The 12205-nt window shown below is 48.2% G+C and overlaps 6 protein-coding genes across 6 annotated transcripts; 2 read left to right on the plus strand and 4 right to left on the minus strand.

Moving 5' to 3' along the window:
• Positions 1–941: 941 nt before the first annotated feature.
• Positions 942–2232, minus strand: TRV_02063 (37S ribosomal protein S9; the record flags this gene model as incomplete). The annotated part of the gene is made up of 2 exons (XM_003023742.1): positions 942–2016; positions 2096–2232. The coding sequence occupies 2 exons, from the start codon at positions 2230–2232 to the stop codon at positions 942–944; spliced, it is 1212 nt and encodes a 403-aa protein (XP_003023788.1).
• A 502-nt stretch (positions 2233–2734) lies between these two features.
• On the plus strand, positions 2735–3858 carry TRV_02064 (glutathione S-transferase, putative; the record flags this gene model as incomplete). The annotated part of the gene is made up of 3 exons (XM_003023743.1): positions 2735–2750; positions 2778–3509; positions 3572–3858. 3 exons carry the CDS (start codon positions 2735–2737, stop codon positions 3856–3858), a joined length of 1035 nt encoding a protein of 344 aa, XP_003023789.1.
• Positions 3859–4252: 394 nt separating this feature from the next.
• On the minus strand, positions 4253–5428 carry TRV_02065 (NIF domain protein; the record flags this gene model as incomplete). Its single annotated transcript, XM_003023744.1, has 1 exon — positions 4253–5428. The coding sequence occupies one exon, from the start codon at positions 5426–5428 to the stop codon at positions 4253–4255; it is 1176 nt and encodes a 391-aa protein (XP_003023790.1).
• Positions 5429–6404: 976 nt separating this feature from the next.
• On the plus strand, positions 6405–7547 carry TRV_02066 (pre-rRNA processing protein, putative; the record flags this gene model as incomplete). Its single annotated transcript, XM_003023745.1, has 2 exons — positions 6405–6587; positions 6663–7547. The coding sequence occupies 2 exons, from the start codon at positions 6405–6407 to the stop codon at positions 7545–7547; spliced, it is 1068 nt and encodes a 355-aa protein (XP_003023791.1).
• A 922-nt stretch (positions 7548–8469) lies between these two features.
• TRV_02067 (uncharacterized protein) lies at positions 8470–10043 on the minus strand (the record flags this gene model as incomplete). Its single annotated transcript, XM_003023746.1, has 2 exons — positions 8470–9697; positions 9844–10043. The coding sequence occupies 2 exons, from the start codon at positions 10041–10043 to the stop codon at positions 8470–8472; spliced, it is 1428 nt and encodes a 475-aa protein (XP_003023792.1).
• Positions 10044–11068: 1025 nt separating this feature from the next.
• On the minus strand, positions 11069–11341 carry TRV_02068 (uncharacterized protein; the record flags this gene model as incomplete). Its single annotated transcript, XM_003023747.1, has 1 exon — positions 11069–11341. A coding segment is annotated over one exon (273 nt), but the record flags the coding sequence as incomplete, so codon positions are not given.
• Between the last annotated feature and the right edge of the window lie 864 nt (positions 11342–12205).

Below are 12205 nucleotides of genomic sequence, written 5' to 3' on the forward strand. Positions count from 1 at the left end.
CCATGCATATACGATGCGCAAGGTTATTCCCGAGAATTTGGATATGGGCTCAGAATGTGGGCTTTAGCTGGATCTAAAATCTATGAGATTTATCCTTCAATGGTGCTGGCTGGAGCCAGCTTCTTGATAGGTACATCCACTCGTTAATGCTGATCTTATGGGTTATGGGATCAGATATATAGATTAGTGCAGCCACACTTGCTATATCTCATGTCAGTACTCCGTACGGACTATATCAATACAAAATCGTGTTAGTTGAAAAGGCGGATTAAAATCCTAGTACAGCCTATTTAACAGAATTCCATATAGCTATAATGAGATATATTCCACGGTTTTGATCTACGGTGTAGTTCACACTGATTTCACATAAGCCTAGTCCATAAGGTCTGCGCCATTTACATATTCCCCGAGAACATCGTGGAGACATGGAGCACATTTTCTTTTTCTAGAGAGTGTTTTTCCAGTGCATACCAACTGGTGGTTTTCTATCGTCCACGAACGACTTGAAGTGATGTAAAGGGTAAGAACCGATTCCAGAGGGTGGTGGGGTTTAGTGATTCCACGTAATATTTTTGCGAGCAGTCATAGCAGATATCAATAATTGTCTGAATACCATTCGCTCAGGGGAGGAGGAGGGGGGGGGGGGGAGGAATGTGGAAAGGCTATAAACCATTGACTATTATTAACTAGGCTTCTATATGTGCAATGTATGAATATCGTTTTCATAAACGAGTGATGACGGGCTATAGCAAGTGCCTCTAAAAATACTACTCGGCCTAGGTGATAACACATCATGTAAGTAACCGATAACGGCGAATAATCCTATTACCCAGTCCACACTTAAAATATACATGATAGATAAAATACAGTTTCAAGAGACTATAGCTGAAAGAAACAGGATAGCCCCATAGATGCAATAAGAAGCAAAGTCGATGTTGATATTATCGTTTGACCCAGGCGGGCATCTTCCTTGACTTGAGCTTTCCCGGCTTCTTTCTCTCAACTTGACGGGGATCGGTTCTGATGACACCAGCTGTTGAGGTAGATGTTAGTATGAATACATAATTTAAAACCATCAACATCAATGGAGAGGACTTACCTCTTCTCAGGGCAGATTTCAGACCGGGTTCATGGACAAGAAGTGACTTCGCAACGGCAAGAGTAACTGCTTCCGCCTGGCCGGTGATACCACCTCCACGAGCAACAGCAAATACATTGTATTTATGTAGTCGATTTGTTGCTTTCAGCGCCCACATTGCACTCTCTCTATCATGAATTCTAGGGAATACTTCCGAGATGGTCTTCCCATTGATGATAATCTGGCCATCTCCTTCAACAAGATAAGCAGTTGCATGTGCAGTCTTTCGCCTCCCTATGCCACGAGACCGGCCATCCTCATCAGGTTTCCGTGAATTGAGTTCCCACTGGTATAGATTTCTCGGCCTTGAGAATTCTTCAATGAATTTCGAAACTTCTGCCGGCATAACTTCTGCCTTGATCTTGTTCAACACTTTTAAGCTTTTCAATAACCTCGCATACCTCGAAACAGATATGTCTTCATTGACCTTTGCCAAAAATTGGCCCCTCACCAGCCATGCTACTCGAGGCGCTTCCCTAGGGCCATAGCTAGGCAAATCCATGTATTTGGCTCTCAGGTATTCAAGCTTCAACTCGTAGTCTGTAAATTTGGGTGTCCCGGTAAAGTATGACCGGGAAACGGGTAGCATGCGAGTTGGCTGCCTGAGTGATTCACTGGCATCAAGCGGAGGAGCGGCATTGGGGGAATCGTCAAGGGAAGAAGAAGGAGTGGTCGAAAATGGTTGGTATCGGAAGGCCTCGAATTGCGTCAAGCACCGTGGGAGCCGGAACGTCCGAGCTGCGAGAACCGGCCTCTGCCAGGCCATGATGGTGATGGAGAACCGCAAATGTCGTGGTATCTGGTTAATTGGCGCTGTGCCGGCGCTCTGCCATGTTTGCTTTGTCTTTGTCGTCGACAAAAAAAGTTCATAATGGGCACTGGAAAATTTGATATCACATGACCTGCGGGGATCAATGATGTTCCAGTGACGGAGAAACTTTCCGAAAAGAAACTAACAACAAACCGAGTTTTTCTTCTTTTTTCTTCCTTTTTTCACCCCGCCGCAAAAAGTTCTTCATCTTCTCCTTCTCATCATCCTCACCAGCAAGCAAGCAATTGGAAGCTAAACGACTTCTCTTGTGTCTGCCCGTCATGTCGTTTGGAAAGATCTACGGTGTCATTGTATGCTCGATCCCTGCTTCATCCTCGTTCTTCTTGTTGCTGTTGCGGTTGCGTGCTTGTAGCGCACTGCTAACGTCAAGACTTCTTTCAGGACAACCCACGCGTTTCTGCGTGCCGTATTGTAGCCAAGGCCAACGACCTTGATCTTGAGCTCGTTGAGGCTATCCCTGGTGCTACTACTGCTGAATTCCAGAAGATCAACCCTCTCGCTAAGGTTCCTGTCTTCCTTGGTGCCAATGGCTTCCTCTTGACTGAGTCTACTGCCATTGCGGTCTTCCGTAAGTACTCTACATAGGGATTCCCCTTCCTTCTACTATTTCACTGGGTGATATGATATCTCCCTTCAATTTTTTTATGATGAGAAGTTCAATACTATTTTCAGTTATCCCTGGCTTAATCATGCTGTGTTGACTACCTTGACTCTGATTTTGTTTTCATGTTCCAAACAATCGTGACGTCGTTTATTCGAGACATATGGCATCTTTATTTGGTATACACTTCCACTAACGATTTGTAGTTGCTTCCCAGAACGAGAAGACTACCCTTCTCGGAAAGACCAAGCAGGACTATGCCTCTATCCTTCGCTGGATGTGCTTTGCCAACTCGGAAATTGTTCCATACGTCGGTGCCTGGTTCCGCCCAATCCTTGGCAAGGAACCCTACAACAAGAAGGCTGTTGAGGAAGCCTCTGCCCGTGCTTTGAAAGCATTCGATGTCCTTGAGCAACACCTTACCAGTAACACCTTCCTTGTTGGTGAGCGTATAACTCTGGCTGATCTCTTCACTGCCAGTCTCTGCTACCGCGGATTCCAATATGTCCTCGGCAAGGAGTGGCGCCTTTCCAACCCTGCCACTACTAGATGGTATGAAACCATTGTCAACCAGTCCGTTTTCAAGGCTGTTGTTTCTGAGCCTCCTTTCGTCGAGGAGCCATTGAAGAATGTCCCACCAAAAAAGGAAGAGGCTGCCAAGCCAGCTCCTGCTCCCAAAGTTGCTGCTGCTGCTGCCGCTGCACCTGCTGAGGAGGAGGAGAAGCCAGCTCCCAAGGCCAAGCACCCTCTTGAGGCTCTCCCCAAGCCAACAATGATCCTTGATGACTGGAAGCGCAAGTACTCCAACGAGGACACCCGCTCCGTTGCCATGCCGTGGTTCTGGGAAAACTACAACCCTGAGGATTATTCCCTGTGGAAGGTTGACTACAAGTACAACGACGAGTTGAAGATGACATTCATGTCTAACAACTTGATTGGTAAGCATTGCCTTCGGTGATTCGGTTTCAATGGAATCGGAATATTAATTTATGGATTTTAGGTGGATTTTTCAACCGTCTTGAGGGCTCCCGCAAGTATATCTTCGGTGCTGCCTCCGTTTATGGCAAGACCAACGACTCCGTCATCCAGGGAGCCTTCGTCATCCGTGGTCAGGACTATGTTCCTGCATTTGACGTCGCCCCTGATATCGACAGTTACACCTTCACCAAGCTTGACGCTAGCAAGCCTGAGGACAAAGCCTTCGTCGAGGACCAGTGGGCCCAGGACAAGTCTATTACTGTCAATGGCAAGGAATATGAATGCACCGAGGGCAAGGTTTGCAAGTAAACTATCCCCTTTGACATTTTAGTCACCCCAGTAAACAAAAAAAACGAAAAAGATACCAGGTAAAGGGAAAAAGCAATTAGGTACATATCCATGACTTTATGTGTTTTGACGACGAACTTGAACACTGCCAAACAGTAATGTTCCTATGCCTGGCTGCTGTTAGTCAGTTGTCTACCCTAATGTGAAATGAATTTCCTAACTTACCCATAAAGCAAATACCCACTAACCTAATGCACTAGCGGTTTGTATTGTCTTCTCGTAGTCTGCAGAATTTTAGAATATGAAGTACCTTTTCCGTCACTGGCCAACTGGCACGGCCGCTTCGCGCGGTACTTGTCACTGAGTCAGTCGCTGTGACTCAACGAACCGCTTAGTTGTTCCTTACGGGTATAAATCAAACTGGGTCAGCTTTCTTGTACGCGGCTCCCTTGAGCTTTGCCCGCCTCCTTGTTGCAGCTCGCTTTTGACCTTTGGTTCGTTTTGGTTTTCCATCGTTGATGCGCTTAGACTCTTCGCTTGTCGCTTCCTTCGTAGGATTGTCCTTGTGTTGGTTAATTGCTGTATGCGATTTTTTCGCTGCACTAATTAGTTGTTCGATGGTGAGGGACTGGGGCGCCTTGATATTCTTGGTTGCCTTCGTAGTAGTAGTGATAATCGCCTTTTCTTGGGACGTGGAGAACTCGAGTGTATTTATGTCAAGGGAGGAGTGCATCAGCTCTTTCTCCCAAAATGCATCCACATCAATGCTGTCACACTCCCCTTCTGGCCGTTTCTGATTCCACTCCCTCAGCTTGCGACTAACGTCTTTCTGGCGGGATAATATATCCAGTTGGCGTATGACAGTGTTTAAATTCTTGATTTCGTCCACTTTACGGTCATTGGTGAATTCAGGTATCTCGATGATATTATGTGGTTGGGCGGCAGCTTTTAATTTGCTGTCGTCTATGAGGACGGTATTCGTTTGATCCCAAACCTGAGTATCCTCTCCAAGTATCCGCGGAAGTTTCACTTTGTTACTCTTCTTTCGTGGTTTTTCATTCTGTGTAGCCTGGTTGGGGTATTGGGATTGGATATGCGCGTCTCCCCACACTTTGTCAAGACGCTTATACACTTGAACTCTCTCCTTGTACTGTTTGGAGGTCAAATCAAGATCTTTGCGTGACCATACTCCGACCAATTGCTTTTTCATTGCGGGGCATAGAAGTTTATCCAGAACCTCATTGACAGTATGCGGTTGTGAGCTAGTCCAAATCATGACCTTGAAGTTATCAAATAGATACCGGAGAAACGTATCTAGGCCGGGACGCTTGGTAAATTGTGGAGGGAATGTACGACGTCTTCGGTATATTAATGTCCCGTTCATATCAAGGACAACAAGCAGCGGTTGTTGCATTTGTGAGGATTCTGGCCGGAGCTCAGCCTGGGCAATGTACTCTTCTTTTGGAGTGGGCGCAACGGGTTGTATGTCAGGCGTTCGAGATCGCTGTGCTCTAGTTGAATACGGTCGAGAGCGTATAGGGATGAGATTGTTTGTTGCGACTTGGCCAGCGGGGCCTATATTTGTTGGCATGTGCGATATGCGACTGCTGTATGCAGAAAGGGAGTGACGTGCAAAAATATTGTAGGGTTGAGGGGTATGTGAGGGCTGATGAAGGTATCTATGTATCACAGTTAAATCACTTAAATTCACGTTAATATAAAGCCAAAAAGCAGAACTCACGAGGAGTCATTATTGTTGTAAACAGTTCTAGGGAGTAATTCTAGCGGTTCATTGGTTGATGCTTGCGCATAAGAGTGAGGGCCAAATGCCTGCGATGAACTCGAATGTCGGGGTATCTGGGATGAATTGGTATAAGCCCAAGTGATAAAAGTGCCCGGGTTTGTGTCTTCCAGTCCATTTGACATTTCAACGTCCTGATGCGATTGCCCATGCCCGTCCACGGGTGGGAGCGATTGCTCTATGTCTCGTTCTAACATGACATGCGTTGTTGTAGTAAAAACTCTAGTAGATCTATAGGACCAAGGACAGACTTGTACTTGCTAAACATCATGTCATTAGTACGTGGCCAACTATCCATATTAGAAATATTAATACTCACTCGATAGTCGAGGTAACTGCAAAACGGGAAGCCTGAATATTGTGAATGATAGCTAATTCTAGCACCCCAGATCAGGTGATAATTCGATAACAAAGGAACAAAGCCATATCGGCCCTTAAGCATGGCCGTTGGCTTGCGGATAACGAAGACCGCTCTAGTTGACAGGATGAAAGTAGTTACTCCATCACACCCGTATTATTATTTAAAAAAATTTGGGATTTTGACAGGATCACGTGTATAGAGATAAGATAACGATAACAATCAGATAAGATATCCACCGCCTTGGGACTTGGCGTGGCAGAAAAATAAACTTAACCTTTTTTGCGACTTCTTGCAGCGTTTGATATCGAAATTCAAATATGAAGAAGACGAGATAGCAAGACAAAGCTTGCTATAATATATAATATACTGGCTACGGCTGCGGGGGAATATCCAGAGCGAAAAGGGATGGCTCTTTCAGGTATACTGAGCAAAAGGGTTATCGCACACCGGGCAGATGAGAATGAACTGGAGGATGACTTCTCAAGCTCTGAGGAATTGAACACACTGGGCAGTGAAGACGATGAAGATGAAGATGAAGATGAAGATGAAGGTGAAGGTGAAGGTGATGAGTCGGAAAATGAAGAAGCAGTATGTTCATAATGGTTTTGGACTTCTATGGTATAGAATTGCTGGGTATCGCTAACCAAACTTCCATTGAAATAGCCAGACAACGCTTCTTCTGAAGATGACGGAGACAATGATATCAAATCGTCACTGTCACAAATATCTTTCGGCGCCCTTGCCAAAGCCCAGCAATCTCTTGGACCCCTGAAGAAAGGGGCTAAAAGGAAGCACGGGAGTGAAGAAGAAGAGGAAGAAGACAATAAAAATACCAAATACAAGAAATCCAAATCTGACGCCCTGAATGAACTTCGCGAGCGAATCCGAAGAGCGAAAGAGGAGAAAGCTTCCAAGTCGGAAGGATCGAGGGACAATGAGCTATTGGACAAGAAACATAAGGAGGCTCGTTCTTCCAAACATGCGCCTGCGGTCCAGTCAAGCAAATACGCAGTCAGTCGCCGACGAGTTGTTGTTGACGGAGAAAACGTGGCACAAGTCAAATCGAGGGATCCGCGGTTCGACAGTGCAGTACAAAGTTACAGCCACAACGCCAAATCCTCATCTTATGCCACATCTCATTCTGATCTAGCAGCGGCTAAGAATTATGCATTCCTAAATGAATATCGGGATGCAGAACTGAAGGAACTTGAGGAAAAGTTACGTCGAAGTAAGAAAGATGATGAAAAGGCTCGGCTGAAAAAGATGATCACATCTATGAAGGATAGGAAGAGGGCGATGGAGAACCGGGAAAGAGAGAGGCAGGTGCTGGCTAAACATCGGAAGAAGGAGAGAGAGCTGATCAAGGAAGGAAAGAAGGAGAAGGCGTGGTTCTTGAAGAAAGCAGATCTGAAGAAGGAGGCTCTGAAAGAGAAGTATGAGTCAATGGGAGCTAAAGAGAGGCAGAAAGGCATCGAGAGGCGGAGGAAGAAAGTTGCTTCTAAGGAGAAAAAGGAGATGCCTAGAAGTAGAAGGATGGTGGAAGGGTGAGACGGATATTATTGAGGATATTGACATAGGTATATGCTATCGTGCCTCTTCTTCCCCCTTCTAAGCATACGATACACTGTTTACATCGAGCAATGGATACTCGGCGTGGTTTAAAATGCTCAACTTGAAGCCATAGATCAAGCTTAACATAGTTGTAGATTATTATTATGTGGGTCGGTTACATCTTTTGCAAGATTAATCTATGCAAACACAATAACGATGGAATGTATAGAAGGAAAGATTTCTCTGAGGGGAAAAAAATACTTGAATATGTTTGTTGGCTCCTCTGTCATAAATCCAGAGCAGGCGCATGATATGGTCAGTTCATAGGAGAGATGAGAAATTGTGGAAAGAAAGGAGTCTGAGTGGCAAGAGGGGGGAAGGGGGCGTAAGAAAAATAGTTATATATGACAGCATTAATCCAACCCAGCATCCATCCCAATCATGAATACCCAATATTATGCCACACTAAACGATTGAAAGCAAGAAAATAGGAAAATAAGGTAGGGAAGGAGATGTTAGAGATGTAAGTAAGCTGTATGATAAGTGTAGTGGAGAGAGATGGAGAGAACGAGAAATGTGAGGAGGATAGAGAAGAAATGGCTGCTAAAAAAAAAACATCAAAGGATAGAAGAGGAAATCGAAAGGAAAAAGGGCCGTGAAACACATCCACAGTAGCCAGCCCGCGAATGAGTCTTGAGGCAAAAAGGGAGAGAAGGGGTTATAAAGTAAAACTAAAAGGTTGGAAGAAAATAAAATGAGAAAGGGTGGACAACGAGCGCATGAGGGGGGAAAAATCCAGAGAAGACGTGCTCCGTAAAGAATGGGAAAGCAGTAATGATACCGAGTAAGTATAGTCACATAACAGATAAAACGAGTGCAAGGCTGGAGCGAATGGAATATAAAGAGAGCTAAGAGAGTACTATGAATGGAACAAGTCCCATGCACGAGCACATAAGCTTAAGAACTCTTCCTTCTTCTTTCGCTGGGTATCAGGCGAATCTCGTCCAGCTCCAAAGGGCCCGTGTGAAGTTGGAGGAGGCCTATATCTGTGCTCGGGCCCGTTTCCAAGAGGCGGGCTGCCATGATCCTGCTCATACTCGTTTCTAGTGCGTCGACGAGCACTTGAACCGGGGAATCCAAGTGACGATTGACTAGGGAATTGACTGCTGGGTGGTCCGCCGCTAGTATGTGGTTGGTGATGTTGTGGGTGGGAAGAGTGGCCCTCCCCGTTTCCGTTGTGGGCCCCTGCAGGTGATCGAGGGCTGTTGGCCCTGTTCCCACTGTAATGAACTATTCGGGGAAGGAGATCCTCGCGCCCACCAGCGAGTTCGTGCACTGCTTCCTCGGCAGAACGGTATTCCCGGGGTCGTTTGGTTACTGCACTATTAGGTTGATTGGCAGCAATGCTGGGCGAAGGAAGGGGCCCATGGTTGTTAGATTGAGAGTGTGGACCGAAACCATTTCGGGAGTTTGCTTCACGATCTCTATCTCTGTCTCTGTCTCGTGGGCCTAAAGCATCGGTGCCAAATACGTCTGATATTGGAGGCAACCGGTTGTTGGTCTGGTTGGCTGGGTTATGATTTACCTGGGGGGAAGCGGTAAAATCTGGAGGGTTGATAAAACGGCGAGTTAGAGGTGGTGGCTGATGGCGGCCAGTGAATGTCTGGTTGAGCGGTGCAGATTGAATGACTCTTTCGTCGGCGAAAGTGGCAGCAGACGGAGCAACAATGGACAGCCCTGGGGGTGGCCGCTTCTTGCTCGACTTTGGTGCAGCGGAGCCAAAGAGATTTGATTCTGAGGGTTTGACGGAATCCGGACCGTCACCCTTGGCAGATTTCTGTAGGCGAGACTCAATTATGGAACGTTGCTGGTCTCTGACAGAGATGCTTCTCTGCAGCTGTTCTCTCATGTTAGGATCCTGCGTTTGGAACCCAGGGGATAGACATGCAAGGCCGACGTCATGCATGGCCAGTCCATCTCGAGCTGTCAACGGTCCCCTGGCAGTGGCCGGGCCCTGGCTGCTAGCTACGGACGACAGGTCTAGCTTCTGTGGGCGGTGCCGGCTTGGTCCAGTTTGCATGTCAGGGGACGGCGGGGATTCCTTTTTGATAGATATTTTCGGAGCTGGACCCCCACTCCTCCGGGACCTGGTATAGATATATAGGTTAGCCTGGGTCAACAAGAGACAGACCAGTGTTGTATATGCGCCAACTTAGCTGCACTGGCATGTGTATATGGTATGATAGAAAGGTGTATAGCGAGAAGGCGGAAGGGATACGGGGGCCGGACTCACGAGTTGGGAGACCGCTTGTCCTCTGGAGTCGTCTTCTCTCCTGCATAATCGTGGACAGGAGGGCCCCTCGGCGTGGACACTGACGGCCGGGAGGTCGATAGAGGCGCCAGGGCCGGATATGTCTTGGGACTGAGGTCTCTGTCTCGGTCGACCATTGGGGGCAACGGTGCTGCTGTTGGGGGTGCAACAGCAGTGGACATGTTCACGAACGGGAGCAGCAGCCGGGTAGTTCAACGACCAGCAGTTCGATGGAGGCGGCGGCGGGTAAGACAAAGAGCTTGCGCACAGCCGGCCGAGAGTAACAGAGCGAGGGCGTCCTCTTGCTGTATAGTATCTTGGTGTATCGACGTTGCTGTGCGGTCGAGATGTTCCAACGGGTGGTTGATATATCAGACGAAAAGCCGGAGGGAGGTACTTTTCGACTCTGCGGCACCGCCAACGCCGCCTAAAATAGCTAGATGGCTAAAAAAAAAGATAGGATCGAGAGAAGCGAGCGAGCGCAAAGAGCAGGTCCTGTATGAGGATCCTCTTGTCTTCCTGTCCTGATGCGCGATCGCACTATTAGCCGCCGTGACAAGCAGACGCTGTGAGACGAAAGGAGAGTAGCAGCGACAACGACAACGACAACGACGACGAGGACGCAGAAGAGAAAGAAGACGAGAAGAAGCTAATCAACCCCAGGCAGCAGAGAGATCGCATCGACCGGAAGCCCACTCGCGATCCCTTAATCCCCTGGCATACGAGGTTTTGAATACCGTGGAGGGCGGGAAGAGGAAGAAGCGATACAAGGGACGAGGGGGCCGTCAAAAGCAATAAAAACCTGGTATCAGGGGGAGAGGGACAATGGGGGCTTTGTCGAAAGCTGAAACAGGAGCAGTCCGTGGAGGCGACTTCTGCGCATCTCCTCTGACACGCTGAGCTACAGGACGGCCTCTTTTAAGGAAGGATACAGGTCGATGCTGGGCCTTACGAACTGTCCGGAGCCTGGCCGCCGCGGCGTCGAAGAGGTACTTACATGCGGCCAGGACACTGCACTGCTACGGAGCACGCCTGCTATCAGAACTGAGTTACAGTTACGGATGTCGCTTCGCTTGCGTCCCTCATGCATACAACGACAGCATTAACACAGCAGCTATCAGAATGGGGACCTTTTCGGCCTTCCCCTGTGGGTGTGTATGTATATAAAAGGTACGGGTAACAGGGGGCGGTGGTACTCAGGAACAGGCTAGGCCTCACGATGTGCTGCTGCTGTTTCACCAGTGTTTCTCCACGGCTGCCCGCTAGCTGCATCGACATGCTCGTGATTCGAGGAGCTGTTGTTGGCCGAGCAGATGTCGAAGCAGATGTCGAAGCAGATATCAAGAGAGTGAAGACCGCTGGGGCAGACAGACAGGCAGACAGGCAGGCAGGAAGAGGACAGACGGACGGGATAGGGGCTATGGTCGAGCGCAAGAGCCAGAGCCAGAGCCAGAGCCAGAGCCAGGCCAGGCTGGGATGACTGGAGAGGGAGGGACCTCTCTCTGGATAAGGCAGTTACTTGAGATCCCTCCGTGATAACAAGGAATCTGAGACTCGACATCCATCGACGTGCAGGGTTTGCGCATGCCATCCCCGCCGAACTATTGGATTCCAGAAGAGCTAACCCCCCTGGTGTGCAGAGGGGCCAAATCCACCTCCTGGGAGAATCTCGTCTGGAGATGCACTCTTCGCTCGCCCTGGCAGGAGAGCGTCCCGTCGACCTTGGGGGATTTCGCCTACTCTACTCGACTCCGTACCTCTTGCTTGGTGTGCATCTGCACATCCCCTCGCACACTACTACTTAACTATAACTATGGAGTACTGGCGGGATTTTCTTTGCTCAAAGGGGAGAATTAACGAAAAAGCAACGGGCAAAAAAGAAAAGGTACCCTTTGTTTGGTACTACGCCGTTATCTATTGGCCGCTGTCTGTGGCGGGTTTATGGCCTTTCTCATGACATGTCTGATATCTGCCAGACATGATTGGAGCGACGGGCTCTTCGTCCCTCCCTTGCCCCCCAGTCCCCGGCCCCTTTGAGATGCAGATGCAGATGCAGGTGCAGCCTGTGCCCGCCGCTGCTCCGTTTGGTAGCTCCAGGGCTAGATCGAGCGGCCAAACCATGAGCTCTCCGCCGTTTGGAGCATCTTCTTTCAGCAAAAAGGCGCAGTAGGCAGCGAGGAAGAAAAAGCCAACCCTAAAAATATGGGCATCGAAACCTAACTCACGGACCGTTCCTCGGCTCCTCGAAATTTAGGTATATCGAGATTCATTTTGTCTCAGTATTAAGCTTGCCAGGGTAGTGAGTGTTGCGCACAGGGATACGTCGATAGCCTGTGGGCATACG

The sequence above is a fragment of the Trichophyton verrucosum genome, assembly GCF_000151505.1.
Source record: "Trichophyton verrucosum HKI 0517 chromosome Unknown contig00192_1.f1.exp, whole genome shotgun sequence".
Classification (NCBI taxonomy): domain Eukaryota; kingdom Fungi; phylum Ascomycota; class Eurotiomycetes; order Onygenales; family Arthrodermataceae; genus Trichophyton; species Trichophyton verrucosum.